General features: G+C 47.4%; 2 protein-coding genes across 2 annotated transcripts; both read left to right on the top strand.

Annotated features, from left to right (window-relative positions):
• The first annotated feature begins 126 nt into the window (after window positions 1-126).
• PPA1 (inorganic pyrophosphatase 1) lies at window positions 127-11,040 on the top strand. The gene is made up of 11 exons (XM_061447466.1): window positions 127-268; window positions 409-473; window positions 2,914-2,967; window positions 3,413-3,532; window positions 5,470-5,556; window positions 5,868-5,994; window positions 6,495-6,622; window positions 8,145-8,230; window positions 8,459-8,528; window positions 9,644-9,683; window positions 10,713-11,040. The coding sequence occupies exons 1-11, from the start codon at window positions 205-207 to the stop codon at window positions 10,742-10,744; spliced, it is 873 nt and encodes a 290-aa protein (XP_061303450.1). The 5' UTR covers window positions 127-204; the 3' UTR covers window positions 10,745-11,040.
• Window positions 11,041-11,366: 326 nt separating this feature from the next.
• SAR1A (secretion associated Ras related GTPase 1A) lies at window positions 11,367-17,164 on the top strand. Its single transcript, XM_061447473.1, has 7 exons — window positions 11,367-11,458; window positions 11,857-11,931; window positions 13,186-13,305; window positions 13,847-13,912; window positions 14,474-14,577; window positions 15,210-15,341; window positions 16,049-17,164. The coding sequence occupies exons 2-7, from the start codon at window positions 11,874-11,876 to the stop codon at window positions 16,163-16,165; spliced, it is 597 nt and encodes a 198-aa protein (XP_061303457.1). The 5' UTR covers window positions 11,367-11,458; window positions 11,857-11,873; the 3' UTR covers window positions 16,166-17,164.
• Window positions 17,165-17,696: the final 532 nt, after the last annotated feature.

Genomic DNA, 17,696 nt, shown 5'->3' with positions numbered 1-17,696 from the left:
TCGTGACATGGAGAATCACGACACACTCTATCACGACATTAGCCACGAGACTCCGCGCCGTAAGCTGCGGCCGCTCGGGCTCGCGTGGCGCGGGGCGGAGTACGTGCAACGACCTTGCCGCATGCGCAGTGGCCACCCCCTGAGCCCGGGGGGCGCGGCGCAGCGCGTCTGCGCAGTGCGTAACCGGCGGGCGGCGCGGCAAGCATGGCAGGGTACAGCGTGGAGGAGCGTGCCGCGCCTCACAGCTTGGAGTACCGGCTTTTCTTCAGTGAGTCCCCGCCGCCTTCCTTGTCCCCTTCCTTCTCCTCGTGCTCCCGGTGTGAGGGCTGGGGGGCTGAGGTGCGCCTCCTCCACAATGTGAGGTTTCCCCCTCAGGCCGCGCCTGACTCGTGCCCTTTTGCCTTGCAGAGGATGCCGCCGGGTGTTACATCTCCCCCTTCCACGATATCCCCATCTACGCGGATGCCGGCAAGGTAAGGGGAGAGGGCCCGGCGCGAAGAGCACTCGGTAGTTCTTGCGGCCTCGTCGGCTTGGGGGCAGTGACAAGGGAGACCGCTGGAGCTCTGGGTGTGAGCGTTGGTGTATCGGTGCTCCTCTAGGACAGTGGTCCTGCGGGCCTGGAGTACCTGAGGGAAGCTCCCGGCCCGTTGCACTGCTTCTTGGCAGGAGCACCTAACAGAAGCATCGTCAGATCTTGCAAAGACTTTACCTCTCTTTCGGGTAGAGCGACGTAGGAGAAGAGAGCAGGTGATCTGATTCTCATGTTTGTGTCTGAGATACGAGTGGTTGTCTTGAATTTGCCCATGAGGCCACATGAAAGGGTTTTGGGTTAAAAGAATCAGTTTTCTCTTTAGCTAAATACCTACATCCACTCCCATGGGTGATATTTCAGGCTTGGGTTTTGACTGCAGTAAAGCCACTTTATCAGCTGCTGATCAGAAGGCAGGGATGTTAAATTCTTGCTGTAGCAGCTCTTGGGAACCTCTTGCCGCACAAAAAGTGCAATGTTGCAGGGCTTTTACATCCTTCCCTCAGCTGGTGGTTAGACAAATTAGGCTGTTCTGAATCACTGCCTAAGTGCCCCAGCTGTAGGAAGCTGAAACGGCTGTGTTTCAGTTTTTACTGACTGCTTTGTCAGGGCTCTCCGACTGTATTCCTTACCTTTGTAGCTCATTTCTCCTTTTAACACATGCTAAAAAGCTGTGCAGTTTGAGAAATGGGGTGGATGAACTGTTCCTGATGTAATTTGGAGATACAGAATAGATATGGGAAAGGAAAAGAGTATGCAGAACTGAGAAATGAACCTCTAAAAAGCACCTGATTGAGCTTTGAGGTGCAGGTATTGTCAGAATTTGCTTTGGAAAGCCTAACGTGGCTTTTGCCTGCTCAGAAGGGAAAAGACAGGTTGTAATCATCAAGAACAGTGGTGAAGCAGTTTCAGTGGCTGACTGAGAAAGCAGTTTTCAAAAGCAGGTATCTGAAAGGTAACTCAGGCAAGGCAACACTACACTCTGCAGACACAGAACAGGGGAGGAAAGCGCAGGGGAGTGAGCATAGGGGTGAGGAGGGTTTCCATGGACTGGTAACACTTAACAAGGAAACTGAATTGCTGGGGTTCACTTCAGTTGCTTAGTAGTGCTTTCCAGCGTCTCAGTGCCAAGTCATTAAGAGAAGCAAGAATCACTGAAGGTCAGTCCCTGAAGTTACACAATAGTGCTGGTCACATTAGACCTCTTTCTGTTGCTGAAGTGACTCTCTGCAGAGATTTTACTTGTTATTTAGTAGGTTCATTGCCAGCTAAGGTAGGAAGCCCAGCTAGGAGCAAAAGGTTGCTTTACCGTGTCTGGGCTCCTTGATCTTTATCCTTAGACTTCTAAGACACTGAGAGGATTGCAGGGTGGGGTTGTTTTTTTTTTCAGTCTAGGGCTCGGATGTGCTGACCTCATCTGTACCTGTGTGTCTTGGCATTGCGAAGGGATGACCTTGGGCTACTTACTGGGTCTCTTAGACCAAGGCAGATTTGTAAGACCAGTTGCTGGAAAGCTGCAAGCCTAACAGAGATGTACCCCCAAGTTATCTTTTCTTGCCTGCGAGGCCATAAGCACCCTGCCTAGCCAGTTATAATTACCTCATTCCTTTCCTCAAGCTACTTATAAATAAAAATAGTATATACCTTTTCACATAGAAATTGCAAATGAACAGTGACCCCCTGCAATTAAGGGATGTAATAAACTTGTGTTAGGAAAAGGTGTGGGCAAAGTCAGTGATGTAACAGCACTTGTTGCACAATAGCAATCTAATTATGGCACGATACAGGTTTGAGGGGCTTTGTAAGGCTAATAATAGTGCTTAACGTGGGGATTAGAAACCTTGCTAATGCTAGAGAGCAAGGTTTGACTTTTTGTTAAAAGCCGTAATCTCTACAAACAGCAAATGTTAAAGTTCAAGCATGGAGAAGCTTGTTTCCTTGAGGAGGAGGTTGACATTGAACTCTTGAAAGTCCTCTCAGCCCAGCTGGAGTCAACAGTAGATGTTATCAAGTATCGCCTGTAAACTAGGTACTGCAAGATGTGGTTCTGTTTCTACCCTACATCTTTATCCTTGCACCATGCTCCTAACAAGGTCTGCTTTTATAGGAGTGTCAATTTGGAGTGGATGAGCTCATGCATCTTTCCCTGCTTCAAGACAAACTAGAATATTGGGGAGTAATGTTCTCTGTTGGTGAGAATAGTACATAGGTACCCATGTTATTAACTAGATGGCTTACTCCTACCAACTGTATCAAAACTGGCACTGGGAGGGAAAGCTTATGGTTTTCATGTGAATTGGCTGTCATGCTTACTTATACGTGTCCCTAGTTTAAAGTGTGGTCTTGAGATTCCTTCCCATTCACTGATATTTTGCTTTCTTCAGAATGTGTTCAATATGGTTGTGGAAGTACCTCGATGGACAAATGCTAAAATGGAGGTAATTATATTACAGTTCCTAGCTAAGTGCTTGAGCTGACTAGTGTAATAATCTTTGGCTTTGCTGATTTTTCTCCTCCTTACTTCCACCTTGTGAATCTGAGTGGTTTCTAACTTCTCGTGTAAATACTTCCTTGATGCTAAAGGTTTAGTATGGAGTCTGAGACTTGCAGAAGTTACAATAACTTAGTAGTCTTCTGTGACTTCTGATTAAAGCAGCATCTTCTGGCTCTCAACCCCATGCGCTTCTGATGTTTGTAAGTCTGCTGACAACTCTGTCCCAGGAGATGGCAATGCAACAGGAAATTGAGTTATTCAATATCTGCTGTAGACTTCAGGGTCAGCTCCTGGTCTCTTGTCAGTGGCCAGCTTCATTAAAAAAACATAATTGAAGTCTTGTTTTTTCTTCGAGCAGAGTGGAGAGATTTCTGTAACTTATCTTTCAGATTGCAACAAAGGATCCTTTAAACCCAATTAAGCAAGATGTGAAGAAAGGAAAACTACGCTACGTAGCTAACGTGTTTCCCCATAAAGGTTATATCTGGAATTATGGTGCTATTCCACAGGTACTATGATTGGTCTGGGTGGCTCATCCTTTCTGCTTGGGAGGAGGGAGGATGACTGTGTGTGTCTGTGACTACCACTACATTAATGAGCAAAAGGTTAGCTGAGAGTCTGATCTGGAGCATAGCATTTGTAGCTGAATATATAGTCTTGATAACGAAGAGAACTTGTTAAGAAAGCGGGGGTGCTTTTAAGTAGAAATCTCAAGAGTTAGGTTAGTAGCTCATGCTGTGAACAAGTTGTTTGAGGATGAACAACTGTTGCGCCTCTCCTTGGCCACCTGGCAGTTTGGTTGGACAGTAGCTGGAAGGTCCTTGTCTTTGGATCAAGGAAGGAACTGAGCATCTGGCAATGCAATGCCCTCAGTGCCTGCCTGGTGAAGCATAAAGAGCTAAAGTTTTAAACTAATGGTACAGAATCTCAGTGTACAGCCCTTAGGCTTAATCTTTACAGAAGATTCTTCTTGTAGTGAATTAGCTGATTGTTTTAGGCTTTGGATGTGGGCCACAAAGATCTGAAGACTGTATCTTTCCCATTTCTGCCCCTCTTATTGTTCAGGGTCTAAAACACACAGCTAGACTAATGTATTGACCTGTTGGATGGTAGTGCACGCCCTGTTCTCAGTGTTGATTCTGAGTGGTAGAAAGGCACTCAAAAGCCCTGAGACTGCACAAACGTACTTTCTCTGAAACAGCTGGTAAGGTGGGACTGACAGATGGTGACATCTGGATATATGCTCTTAGCTAGCTGGTGACTCTTAGGTAAAGAGGACCTTTGAGCAAGGCTGTTTGCCTCTGATGTTCTCTGAGGTTTGAGTTTCCTTTAGAGAAATGAATTCTCAGTGACAGTTCACAGGGCAGCACGCTGAATTTCATAGCTATAGTCTTGATAGCTGTGCATATCAAGTGTTTCCTTCAAGTGGGTTAAGATGGTGTTTCAAAGTTGAATTGCTTCCTACTTGAATGGATTCTGGAGCCAGTTTTTTTTTGTACAGAATTGCAGCTTTTGAAGCCTTACTCAGTCATGTGTTAGTGATTCAAAGTTGTGTATGCACCAAGGACAAGGGACTGAACGCTTCCTTGCAGAGAAGTGTGATGGCGATTGTGAAGAGTCCTTCAGCACCACCCAGGTTTCAGTACATCTTCCTGAGTGCTCTGGATGCATCACAAGGTTTTGACTACTTCAGTTGTGTCCTGGCATGCAGAAATTTGGAAAAAACATTGCGTCTTTTTATATCTCAATAGCCTTAGAGGTAGATGCTCCTTACAGTGCGAGCAGTCACAGTGTCCTTTTGCTTCTGATCAGAAGTGTGTTTTAAGCAGCTATTATTTTTGGAGGCGTAGCTGACATGCCTTCTGGAGTCCTGTCTTTCAGCTTATACTCGCCACTTTAGGTGAGATGCACTGGGACACTGCGTAGCCCAGGGTATGGGACTCTGCATTCCTGTTGCTGCTCTAGTGTAACAACGTGTCTTTAATTGTTTAATTGAAAGGAAACAATCCACCCTGTCTGTCTTCTGTCTCTGGTGGACTGCTATCTGGAGTTCAGGAAACTTCTGTTAAGACATGAATAGCGAGAGGAATAGGCAGGCAGCCAAATCAATGAATGTTCTTTATAGATGTGAACTTTACCTTTATGTAGCTGTGCAATGGAGGAGGAAGTCTGGAAAGTTGTTGAAAAATGGTTTGTCTGTAGGAGGGAGCAGTTTACTTTGGCAAGATAAGACCTTTTAGTTTGGATTCAAACTGCTCTTGCAGGCACAAGTGAAATAGTAGCCCAACCACTAGATCTGAAAGCTTGTGTGAAGTGGGCCATCACCTGTATTTTGGAGGCAGTTGCATGTCTGAAATAAACCTGCTTTTTATTTCCTCTTGAAACCGGAGAGTTCTTACTTGTGTAGGTTTTTTTTTTTGTTTGTTTGTTTGGGTTTTTTTTTCAGACTTGGGAAGATCCAGGTCACAAAGATGAAAATACTGGCTGCTGTGGAGATAATGATCCAATTGATGTGTGTGAAATTGGAAGCAAGGTAATGTGTTCTAAAGGGTAACTCTCTTTTGAAATATGTCATTAATGTCTCTGAAGTCAGTTATCCAGAGACATTATTCAGTTCCTACCTCCTCTACTTTAAGAATGTTATTTTTTTCACTTCACTGTCTCTGGAGATTGTTGATGAGGTCTTACAGCACAAGCCATGTGAGTCAAGGATTATGAACTGCTGATAAGTGATACCTCATTTCTTGGTACCCACTGCTTGCTGAACTCTCATAGCTCGCGCAGTCTCCTTTTGTGCATTCCTTGGATGCATCAATACAGACAATAATGTCTTTGTCCTTTCAGGTCTGCTCTCGGGGAGAAGTTATCAAAGTGAAGGTGCTGGGCACTCTGGCACTGATTGATGAGGGTGAGACAGACTGGAAGATAATTGCTATCAATGTTGAAGACCCTGAAGCAGACAGCTATAATGGTAAGTAACAGGAGGGAGGAGCAGGCTTTGTTGAGAGCCTGTAGGAAACTTTCAAATCAGGATGTGGGCTTGATCCTTCTATGCCATGGTATTAATCGGCTGTGATACTGGAAGGACAGCAGAACAGGATGTTGTCAGTCCTATATCAAAACATTTTACTGTTTATTCCAAATCATTTGCCTCCTGCACAGCCTGGCACCTTGAAGAGAGTGGTTGTAAAGCCTGTCCTCTGAGTGGAAGGAAAGGGATTGTCCAGTAAGTCTCTAATCAAAGCTGTTGAAATGAGTCCATGCTCCTGGGAGAAATCAGGATATACTGTGAATATGAAACACTAACTTTCTTGTGCAGATATCCACTTTGTGTCTTTACTGTAACTTGTCTGAAATGTCGCAAAGGCTATTCGGGGAGGGGCTGAAAGAGGGGCAGCTTAGGAGAGCAGGCAAGTAGCTAAGTAACTTCTGTCACTAGATCTGGCTAACAAACCTTTTCTCTCTGGCTAGATATCAGTGATGTCAGAAGAATGAAACCTGGATACTTAGAAGCTACAGTGGACTGGTTCAGAAGATACAAAGTACCTGACGGAAAGCCAGAAAACCAGTTTGCTTTTAATGGCGAATTTAAAGACAAGGTAGCATTGCCTTTCTTAGTTACTGTGAGCGTGCAAAGGCACCCCGTCCACAAACTGAGCTTAGGGACATAAATGAGCTGTTGCTGAGAGAATGGGTTTCTATGAGGCTGCTAATAGTTGACTTAATTCTTCCTGCTGTTTTCCAGCCTGCCATTCAGCTTGTTTCCAACATAGTGGTTGCAGGAATACTAGGAGAAAAAGCATAGCATTATCAACCTGCTGCTGTTGGATATTATCAGTGTTTCTTTTAGATGACATTGATGTGAGATCACTTAAGGGCTGGGAGCCTCTCTCTCAGAACCAGGATGGAAAACACCAGGTTTATTTGCTCCTGCTTTGGATCAAGGGTGCTTGACATCACCCTTTGCTTCCCTTGCTCACTGGCTTTGTTCCACTGCAGGCTGGTGCAAGTTGAAGTGCACAGAAGTTAAAATGTCTCTTTCTTCAGGCATAAAATGTTCCCTCACACCCTTTGAGTAAGGTTCTGCTGTGGCAGCATTGTACCTCTGCCTTTTCTCTGGGTTGGGTCAGATAACTTATGGTTCCTGAGTGGGTGAAATCCTGCCTCTGCACCCTTCCTCTTGCCAGTCCTGCTGTGCCTTGAGTGTGTTAGTGAGGTGACTCAACTCCCAGAGCTCCAGAGTTGGTGCAGAGAAGGGGAGGGCCTACAAAGCCCTGCCTGGGAAGGAAAGGGTAAGGGAGGCTGAAATGGAAGTCATGTAGGAGTGGGCCTGTCCCCTTAGGCTTTAGCACAGCTGTAGCTTGGGTGGGCTGGGACATCTCACTGCCTCTCTGGATGGGTGGAACCAGAATCAAAACCATATTGTAAAATAGGCACAAATAACCTTGCACATTTATGCAGTGCTTTACTTGGCTCTGTATGGTATCAAACCAGGATATTTATTACTGGTGTTGGTGCAAACAAAGGATTTTGTGTGCTTCCTTCTTCAGCTGACAGGTTAATGCTTGAGCATATAGCACTTTTTCTTCTAAGGGAAAAAGCTGTGATGTGCTTGAAAGCAGATTCATTATGAAATAGTTGCAAAGCTAGAGTAGATGTATGTCTCTTCCTGTTGGTCTGCACAGCAGTTGAATGATTGACCCAGAGTGGAAAAAAGCTCACAGGTATGCTGGGATCAGCTAACTGCTGGAGGCAAACTGAGAGGGAGGACAGCAGAATGGAGATGCTTGAATAATATAGCACTGGCCTGAGACTAGAATATCTGTGTTCAGTTTCTTTTGGCCTCAAGTTCACTAGGTGACCTTGGCATATCCTCCTATCTTGAAAGTAAAACAGTTTGTGTTGTAAATCTCTGTTGTTTCAGCTGTTGTATGCTGGGAGGTTGCTGTTGTTCCTGAATGGTGCAGTAATGGAAGAGGGCTAAGAGTCCCTTCTAGAGTCAGAAACTATCTAAAATCAACTTATAAATAGTGGCCCATTGTTCCATGTAACTGATAGTCTGGATAAGATGGTCTAGTGCTTCCCCATAACATGATGTTTGTTCTCATCTTCACCTTTTAGGATTTTGCTGTGAACGTCATTAAAAGTACTCATGAACACTGGAAAGCTTTAATAGCAAAGAAAACTGATGGAGGGGAAATCAACTGGTAGGTTAATGCTTGTGGTACTTTGCACGTTCCTTTCCCCTAAACAAATAACACCAAAGCTGCCTTTTCTGAGTGGTGCTATGCTTCCTGTTAGCTGCCGGCTGTCTCTGCAGACCTCCCCCTTCAACTTGGCAACTGTAACAGTGATTCTTAATATTCCATTATTTAATACTCTTGGGAGAGAGATACTTGGCTTTCACATTCTCACAACTGACCTATCTCTTCTAGCACAAACCTGACGGTGTCCAACAGTCCCTTCTGCTGTAGTCAAGAGTGTGCAAAAGCTACTGTGGATGCAGTAAGTACAGATTTGAGTATCCTAACCCCAATGTTAGTATTGGGCAAAAGAATACTATTTGTGTGGTTAACTGTCCTCTTTGTGTGAATAGTGCATTGTATGCTCAGAACAGCACCTGTTTCTGATTGAATAGGATGTATGTGGAGCAAGCCAGACTTTCCTCCAGAGGCTTCTCTTTGCCTTTAAGTCATCTGGGAGATGGAATCCAAACCAGAGTTTGCATGAAGGGCTAAACTTCAGCTTGGCTGCCAGCTGTTCAGATAGGGTTTAAATATTTGGCCTTCCAAGAGCTTCACAGTACAGGTCATCATCTGACAAAAGGAAGACTAATTCCTGAGAGCCTTGTAGCCAGGGCCCTTGCATTCTTTGCAATGAAAAGCTTAAAGTTCCCAGTGTAGAACTCATGTCCAGTTTCAGGGCTTAACTGCATCTCCCCACATGTGTGATGTGCTGCTGGTAACTTGAAAGGTGTTAGAGGACTGGGATAGAAGAATCAAAATGCAAATGTTGCCTCAGTATATGGAAATGTGACTGGAAGCCAGAGTCTCTCCATAGCCTTGGCGGGACTCTCAAAGCCATTGCATTGGTTTGAAAAGTGCTTGTATTCTCTGGTGGTGTCCAAATTACTTTTAAGTTTTGAAAGTACAGCCCTCATGGAGGATGTTTCACCAGCCAGGGCACATTGCCTCCCTTTGGTTGCAGGTGAAAGCTCTTCAGAGAAGTTTTCTGAGAGTCTCTTGTACTTCTGTTCCACCATCACATTGTAGGTTCAAAAAAAAGCAGGCTGCCTGCAGCTGTATTGATGCTGGAGCAGTAACTGCTTGTAGTGAAAAGCAGATGGCACTGCAGCCTATGCTTAAAGCAGAGTGCCTCTGGCATGTAGGACATCTGTGGAATGAGGAGGCTGTGGCGATGACAGGACTTGTGCTGCATGTGAACTCATTTACTCCCTCACAGCTGACCAGAGCTGGCTGCCACAGACCAGCTCATGCTGCTTAGATATTAAATGGTGCTCATTAAAGACTTGTGAAGTTCTAAATGCTGTCTTGTGAGCTTTGTGTGTAGGGTCAACCTCTGTCAGCAGCTGCTGTCTGCTAATGCACTTCTTGTTTCAGGCACCACCGTCTAAAGCTGCCAACCCAATCCCACCTGAGGGTGAGTCTCAAAACCCACATTTATATTCCAGTACTTAGTGGTGACTTCCTCAAAGGAATTATCAGTAGGAAAATGAGGGTCTTAGCTGATGGCTGGATTTGGCTCTAGCACCAGGAGAAACAAAGGGCCTTCTTGGACCTAACTTGTGTCAGTAATGAAGTTTAATTCCTGAATAACATCTGTTGTTGCCTTACTCCTTTGTTTGGGTACACAAGGTGGGTAAATGAGCGGTAAGAGAGACCCGAGGTGGAGTTGTTTGCTTCAGAAGATGTTAGCTTGTCCTAAAAAAGCCCTGCAGAGGACTGAAGTGCAGTGATAACAGGAGACCAGTTTCATTGGTTCTGCAAGATGGGTTTCATCAGTATCCTTAGTGCAGGTGAGCCAAGGAAGGGAAGTACTCCCTACCCACACAGAACAGAGGCAGAAATTGGATGCACATTCAGTACTTCAGTTGCAGAGTTACACAACTCTGTAACAATGCAATGGCTGTGGGACGAATCCTCACTCAGCTGTCATCTTTTCCTTCCATGCGAGGTTGTGGTGGGTTCCTTGTACGGGAAGTCTGGACACTGTAGCAGGGACAAGAGCCAAGGGCAAGCTAATGATGGTATTGAGAATCCACAATTGCGTGGCAGAAAGAGGAGCTAGGCGTTCATTTCCAGTCTTTCTGTGGGCAATAAACTTATGAAGAAATTGATGTCTTCTGTGCAGACAGGGGAGTTGGAGGCAAAATGACTTTGTCTCGGCTTGGGGAGACAAAGGGAAGCCAAGCTAGCTCTGGCTTGCTGTTTCTGCTCACCTGAACTGAATCATGCCTGGGTGCTCCCAGTGGCAGCCTGAGTGAGGGTGGCTTCTTCAGCAAAACAAACCCATGTAGGCAGGGTCACTCACGAACCTGTTTGCTGGGTGGTGGAGTTGTTGACAGGAGCACTGGAGGTGACATGCCATGCTGTATGACTACTTAAAAGTGGGTAGCTAATGAAGGAGTAACCCCCTCATGGTTTGTTTTGTGTTTTCTGACCCTTACAGTTGACAAGTGGTTCTACTACCAGAAAAACTAAGGCCTGGGACAGCTGTGTCCTTTGTGCTACGGAGTCACCATATCTGGGAACAGACCAAACCATAGCTTCAGTGTCAACACCAAGGAGCCACTGCCTACGTCTTTGCTGATTAGAATTCTGTATCTAGCAGTGCAGTGTCTGCTGCACTGAGGTCTGGTGGAGGCTAGAAGCCCTAATTTATAAAACCACACCACCCTGCTTGTGCATGGTTGTGCAGTGTACTTTGTAAACCCTGACTGAAGATCACTCACCTGGTACGTGTATGGATGCTAGAAATAAAAACTACTGCAACAGCACTGCAGAGTTCCCTCTCCTTTCCCTCCATGTTACAGTCTCACACCCCTCGGTTCTCTGCTGGCGTCCGTTAGGGTGGGAGGGGATTACGGGAGGAGTTACCGGCTAATGCGGTACCGTGTCCCTCGCAGGGACTGACCCCCGTCCGGAGGAGGGGGTGCGAGGACCGCCGGGGGCCGGTCTCGAAACCGGCTCCTCCAGAACTTGGCGTTACCGCTCGGGGGCGGCCTCGAACCCCAGGCCTCCTGGTGCGGCCCCGCGGCGCCGTGGCGTCAGACGCACGGCCGACGTGGGAAGCCAGCGCGGCGAAGCCGCCGGGCCGGAAGTGGGCGGGGGACGTGGTACGACGTATTTCCGGCGAGGAGCTGGCGGCTGCCGAGGAGGGGAGTCGGTGGCTCCGCGGCCCGGGAGCAGCCGTCGGTGAGCGGTGGCGGCGGGGCCTGTGGCACCGGGGGAGGGAAGCCCGCGGGCGGCTGGGGCCAGGACGAGCTCAGAGCGGAGGCGGGGGGTGACACGCAGGCAGGGCGGGGGCGGGGCGGGGGCTAGGCCGCGCCGCCCGCCCTTGAGGCTGCCGACAGGGCCGCTTCCCCTAACCTGCCCCCTCCGCCCCTCACCGCCGCGGTCTCTGCTGCCGCCCCGAGCCCGGGTTAGGGGAGCCCGCCAGGGGGGTGGGGGTGTTAGTCACCGCTCCTGCCGCCGGGCCGCGCTCGGGCTCCGGAGCCAGGGCGGGGAGCGGGACCTGCTCCGAAGTGGCAGCATCCCACGGCGCGGGCACGCCGCCGGCTTGCGACCCCTGTAACCGTGGTTTGTCCCCGCAGGCGAGTAATCTTCAGCGATGTCTTTCATTTTCGAATGGCTCTACAACGGCTTCAGCAGCGTGCTGCAGTTTCTAGGTAATGCCACATTATGTGGGTTAAAAAGCTCAGCTCGGGCTGTGGTCACTGCTCTTAGGTCAGTTTGGCTTCTCCCGTTTGCCAGCATCCCTTAAGAGCTGGTGATTAAAGAATGTTTCTTTCAGAGTGTGCAGTAGCTCTGGCTAGGATGAAGTCTGACAAGAAAGCTGCAAATCAGCAAAAAGTATTTTACACTAGGGGGAGAAACTTTCAGAATATCTGGAGGTGTTGGCCTCCCACTCAATCCTTCTCTTGCCATTTACAAATGCAAGAGCAGCTAGGCTGATGCCAAAGCCCTGTGTAGCCCAGGGCCCTGCCCCGGGCAGATGTGCTACCTAGCCAGGGAACCCTGTCTTCCTCCTCATGGCATCCAAGGTCACCAGTTCCACCCAAGCTTTCCCTACTGCTGTAGCTCTCTGGCTTGCTTCTTCTCCTCAAATGATCACTTCCTACACCAAGCTACCAGTTCCGTGACATGCCCCGGAGAGCTGCTGGCCACTGACTAATGCAGGTGATCCAGGCTGAAGGCTGTTTGGGAAGGTGCTGGCCAAAACATTGCCCAGCCCAGGGTGACCTCTGCAGCTGGGCTGGCTGCTGCACTGTGGCACGAGCAGCCCATTCCTGGGCTGTGGGTGATGGAGAAACTCCTTGTGCCAGAGTTGTGAATTCCGTTGGAGGTCCTTGCCAAGGGATAGGGTGCTGTCTATCCAGAACACCTCACAGTGGTAGTGAGGAATGAGAGAAAGTTCTGCTGGAAACCTAAGGGAACTTTGCTGTGGCAGGTACCACAGCATTTTGTTCACCTGGAAGTGAACAAAAAAAAGCTAACACCAAACAAGTTTATCTAAAGAAAGTGATCTGTTGTTTCACACTTTGCACTGTTTCTTCAACAACTTGCTGCTGTCTTTTACAAGTTTATTTAATTTTCACATTTAAATACTCCTTTGGGGCAAGATACTCATCCATAAGCATTGTACATAAGCAGTACTTTGCTGCACACTCTTCTGTTAGGGGGTATGTGAGGAAAGAATTCATTGCTCTTAGGAATATGAGCTTAGGAAACATCTGTTGTTGTAGACATGACTGTGGGCTTCCCTGGTAAAAGCCAGTTCAAGCTGTATGGGTTTTTTTCCCTGCTGTTCTGTGCCTGTGCTGGAAGTCCTATATGTGCACAGGAGGCAGCATAGCCCTGAGACAGGGGTTTGTATGCAAACAGCATCAAGCTGGAGTGTTTTTTGCTTGTTTTCCTTCCAGGTTTGTACAAGAAGTCTGGAAAACTGGTATTCCTGGGCTTGGATAATGCAGGCAAAACAACTCTGCTGCACATGCTCAAAGATGACAGGCTGGGTCAGCATGTCCCAACACTACATCCCAGTAAGTCTGCCAGCAGTGGAGCCCCGTCTGCCTTGTCGTGTGGGTTTTCCTCTCTAGTGATGGGGATATGGTGTCGCAAGGTGCCTCAGCGGTAGCTCTGCACTGGGGAGACAGACTTTAAGAGTCCTAAACCTGCATCTGAGGTTGCAGTTGCATGTTGATTGCCTGGGCTGAAGTGGATTTGCGTTTTCCTCTCAAGTGTAAAATGGAGAGCCTGATAACTGGCATGGCTCAACTATTATGATGTACCTCTCTTGGGGGGGAGTGGGTTTATAAGGGAAAGTATAATAAGGTATAATAATTGCAGATTAGTAAGCATGTACATAAGTAGGGAAGTGGGAGAAATTATTTTCTCCTGCTCATGACTTTGTGAAATTACTCCATTAGAGGGGCTGAATTCTATGGGAAATGCAGGGAATTCCTGAAGTCTGCAGGGTATCTCATATGAGGAGAGTGTGTGATGTTAACACAAGTCCCCAGGAAATTCTCTGTGACAGCTTCATGGTTTTCCTGAAACACAGCGTGTATTTGTACTTTTCAGCATCAGAGGAGCTGACAATTGCTGGAATGACCTTTACGACTTTTGATCTGGGTGGACATGAACAAGGTAAAAGTGAAGTTGCTGGGTGGGAGGCACCAAATGAGCTCAAGCCCCCTGATGTACACAGTGTTCCCGAGCCACCTTAAGAAAGAAACATCTACCAAAAAGCGATACTGAAAGGTGATGGCAATTAACAGTACCTAATTATTTGTTGCCTGAAATTACTTGTGGAGCAATATATGGAAACAACCTCCCTGCTCTAGGATTCCAGTTGTCTTGTGGCTCAATAGTTCTGCTTAAGTCTGGCACTTTGGAAAAAAATGCTGCCAGTTCATGACTGAAGTATTTTTAGTTCTAAGCAAAGTTTTTCTGCCTTTTTTAAAAATACATAGAAATACTGGAAGACAGACACCCTAATGTTGGCTGCCAAAGCTTGCTTACAAAAGCAGAGTGTAGCTGGCTTTTTGAACTGCCTGGCCTGCAGCCTCAGCCAGACCCTTACCCAGGAGGTCTTCTGTTGTCTTGAGGAAATCACAACAAAGAGTGTGGCTCCTGTTCGGATGTAGTTTTCCCGTTGGCTTCAGGTATCGTTCTCACGGGCCAGTCTTTGTCACTTCTGTGTTCCAGCTCGCCGGGTCTGGAAGAACTACCTGCCAGCCATCAATGGGATCGTCTTCCTGGTAGACTGTGCGGATCACTCACGTCTCATGGAATCCAAAGTTGAACTTAATGTAAGTATACTTTCTTTTTTCCTTCCCCGAGACCTCTGAATAGCTAAATTATAAGTAACAGTTTTTGGGGGGGGCTGAAACTTGTGCACAGCACAATTTGAGAGTCTTGTGCTTTGGATTTTCACTTCCAGTGCAGCTGTTACACTAGCAATGTGCCGTGCAAAGTGTGTGCTTGTAGGAGCTTGCACATGACTCTATGCAGGGATCAGATAAGAACGGATTTGTAAGTACCCTCTCACAGAGCTGGAGAAGCTGGTGTGCCCTTACTGGGGGTTGACCTCAAGGCCAGGTTAGGTGGGACTTCGAGCAACTTGTTCTAGTGGAAGTTGTCCCTGCCTGTGCAAGCGGGGCTGGAAGTGGGTGAGTTTTAAGGTCCCTTCCAACCCAGACCATTCTGTGATTCTGTGGTCACTGTAGGCTCTTGAGCAGCCTTTGAAGAAGTTTTGAAACAGCCAGTGGGTTTAGATAGGACCGGCTTCTGAGAAACCTTTCCAGAGACACTCCCCTCTACAGGAGTGCTGTAGCATGAAAAAATAGCCCTTGCTGGTCACAGAGCTTAGACAAAAATGTTGTCTTCAAATAATGAGGGTTTTGTCTGCCTCTATTTAACTTTTCTTCCATCTTGCACACAGGCGCTAATGACAGACGAAACAATATCCAATGTGCCAATCCTTATCTTGGGTAACAAAATCGACAGACCAGAGGCCATCAGTGAGGAGAAGCTGCGGGAAATCTTTGGGCTCTATGGACAGACCACGGGAAAGGTAGGGGGGGATCCCAGTACCAGATTGTCCATAAGCAAGGGAGGGCTTGTGTGTTAACTTGCAGAATGAGGCTCAGCCCAGAAACTAATTGAGCTGTTAACTGTGAATTTGTCCACAATATCAACCCAAAATGAATCAACAATAATAGTAATAATAGTAGGAATAATAATACCACCACCACCCTTGGGCAAGTTTTGAAACTGCCAGATGTGCAAAACGCAGTACCTGTGCAGCAATGAGGGGATTAGGTGTCAAGCTGGTATGTCAACATGTTGTCCAGCTCTTCTGGCTTCACTGCTCTGCATTTCCATCCCATTACCCATCTGATCACTTTTTCAGTGTTTACAAACAGTACAGTTAGAATTAATTAGGAATACTGGTAGTGGTGGCAGTAAAACACTGCAACTAAACCACTAGTAGTACTCTTGGTGCTAGCTTGTGCATGCAGTGACAGTTGCTTCTTATATCACATTGCCAGGCATCGCAGGTACATCACACTGTGCCTCAAAACCCATTTGCTTCAGTGTTTCTAACACCTATTCTCCCACACTTCTGGCTTTGAAAGTCTGGTGGGTCCCTCTTGCAGCAGAGAGGGGAAATTCCCTGGGCAGAAACTGGTTTCCCTAGACAGAGGTTTCCATAGAGGGCAGTGACTCTTCCCTGAGGACAGCAAGGACGCGTTCTGATTTGCCTTTGGATTTCCTTAGGGAAACGTGCCACTGAAAGACCTGAATGCGCGCCCCATGGAGGTGTTTATGTGCAGCGTGCTGAAGAGGCAAGGCTACGGCGAGGGCTTCCGCTGGCTATCGCAGTACATTGACTGATACTTGGACGGACACAAGAGTTTTACTCCTCTGGACTGATCTTGTTCACAGCTTCCTATGAACTTTTCTATTTAGAACACGGAAGACTTTCCAACCGCATACTGGCATTGACCAAGAGACTCCTGGTTTTCGGCTGCCCAGTCGCACAGTGGTGACACAACTCTTTTCCACGTGATGGGGAGGCAGCACCATTCTGCACGTGGGTGCACGTCGTCCCTTTAAGTTTGGTTACAGCAGGGCTGGTGTGATGTGGGAAGTCAAACTCTGCACGCTGCACAGTAACAGCTGAGAAAGAGAGCACGTCTCACCACTGTGGTTAATTGACTTAAGAAAAAGGAAGAAAATGCAATTATATTTTTTAAAGAAAGTGTTCATGTAAACAGCGTCCCTTCTATCTTTTTAGTTGACCGTTCATCTTGTTTAGTCCAGAGTCTGGTTAGGTTTTTTTAAAAACATATTTAACGATATTTAGGTATTTCACAAATTACTGAACCAAGGTATCACGATATTAGAAGTCATCAATAAACATAGCATTTGGGCTTAACCGAGCTGTAGGGTGGCTGTGCTGTGACACGCTGACCGACGACAGCAAGGCTGCCGTTGAGGCTGACGTGTGCAATCCGAGCTTCTTTACTTTACAGGGATATGTTTTAGGTGAAGGGGAGCCCCTGCAAGCACACCTGCTTTAGTGTGTGCAGGTGGCCACTGGCGCTTGCTCCCGGTGGGATGCTGGGCTTAACCCCAGCGTGCTGCTGGCTCCCCCCGCAGCTAGGCTGGGCTCCACTTGCCCAGGGTGTCGAATCCTCACTGCGGCATCACAGGAAGAACCTTGAAGTTATTTTGGTGGTTGTAGCTTGGAAGTGTTTGACATTTGCATATCATGAGGTTATTAATGTAGACTAAAGTGGTTTCTTTTATACTCAACAGACGTTTTGTCTCAAGTTTCATTACTGTCTAGCGCTCATTTTCAGTCAAATAAAGACGTCTTTCTCCTCCAAAGGGGTAGTGATCCTCAGTCTAACCTGGCATTGGCTGCGCATGCATACCTGATGCTGCTGTCAGTGAGGGGAAGACAAAATGCAAACGGACAGAACAAACTCGCTGTCACCAAGCCCTCCTCTTAAGGCAAGCAACGAGTGCTTGACATCGATCCGTACACTCAGCCCAGGCTTGAAGCCACCCTTCTCCCGCGAGCAGCAGCGAGTGCCTGAAGTGCTGCCCTAGCAGGCGAAGCAGCTTCAGGACAGTCCCACACCATGGCGGAGCAGAGCCCATACAAGAATTGAGTGTGCATGGACCTGGCAAGGTGCTGCTTTGGGGAAACGTGGAGGCAGGAGAGCTGCTGGTGAGGGGAACTGCGGCAGAGCAGAGGGCTTGCCAGCCTCAGGGCTGGTAACCGTCAAAGCTGGTGGGTTTCAGGAGCAAGCAGGGGCTTTCTTCTTGGTGTAATAGCCCCGCACTGAGGGCTGCAGTGCCATTTACTCCCAAGGTTCTCGGAGTTCTAGCTCTTTGAAGGAATTCTGCAGGTACT

This window comes from Pezoporus flaviventris, unplaced genomic scaffold (genome assembly GCF_033815535.1).
Source record: "Pezoporus flaviventris isolate CSIRO_AGI_PZ_B2104156 unplaced genomic scaffold, CSIRO_AGI_Pfla_v1 ptg000001l, whole genome shotgun sequence".
Classification (NCBI taxonomy): domain Eukaryota; kingdom Metazoa; phylum Chordata; class Aves; order Psittaciformes; family Psittacidae; genus Pezoporus; species Pezoporus flaviventris.
This window is presented reverse-complemented; position numbering and strand designations above follow the sequence as displayed.

What these genes read in the sequence shown, in the direction of transcription:
- PPA1 (XM_061447466.1), top strand. Translation starts at nt 205, where the DNA reads ATGGCAGGGTACAGCGTGGAGGAGCGTGCCGCGCCTCACAGCTTGGAG. An exon ending in GGAGTACCGGCTTTTCTTCA is followed by an intron (nt 269 to 408) that starts GTGAGTCCCCGC and finishes TTTGCCTTGCAG; the next exon opens with AGGATGCCGCCGGGTGTTAC. An exon ending in ATGGCGAATTTAAAGACAAG is followed by an intron (nt 6,623 to 8,144) that starts GTAGCATTGCCT and finishes TTCACCTTTTAG; the next exon opens with GATTTTGCTGTGAACGTCAT.
- SAR1A (XM_061447473.1), top strand. Translation starts at nt 11,874, where the DNA reads ATGTCTTTCATTTTCGAATGGCTCTACAACGGCTTCAGCAGCGTGCTG. An exon ending in CAGCGTGCTGCAGTTTCTAG is followed by an intron (nt 11,932 to 13,185) that starts GTAATGCCACAT and finishes TTTTCCTTCCAG; the next exon opens with GTTTGTACAAGAAGTCTGGA. An exon ending in AATCCAAAGTTGAACTTAAT is followed by an intron (nt 14,578 to 15,209) that starts GTAAGTATACTT and finishes TCTTGCACACAG; the next exon opens with GCGCTAATGACAGACGAAAC.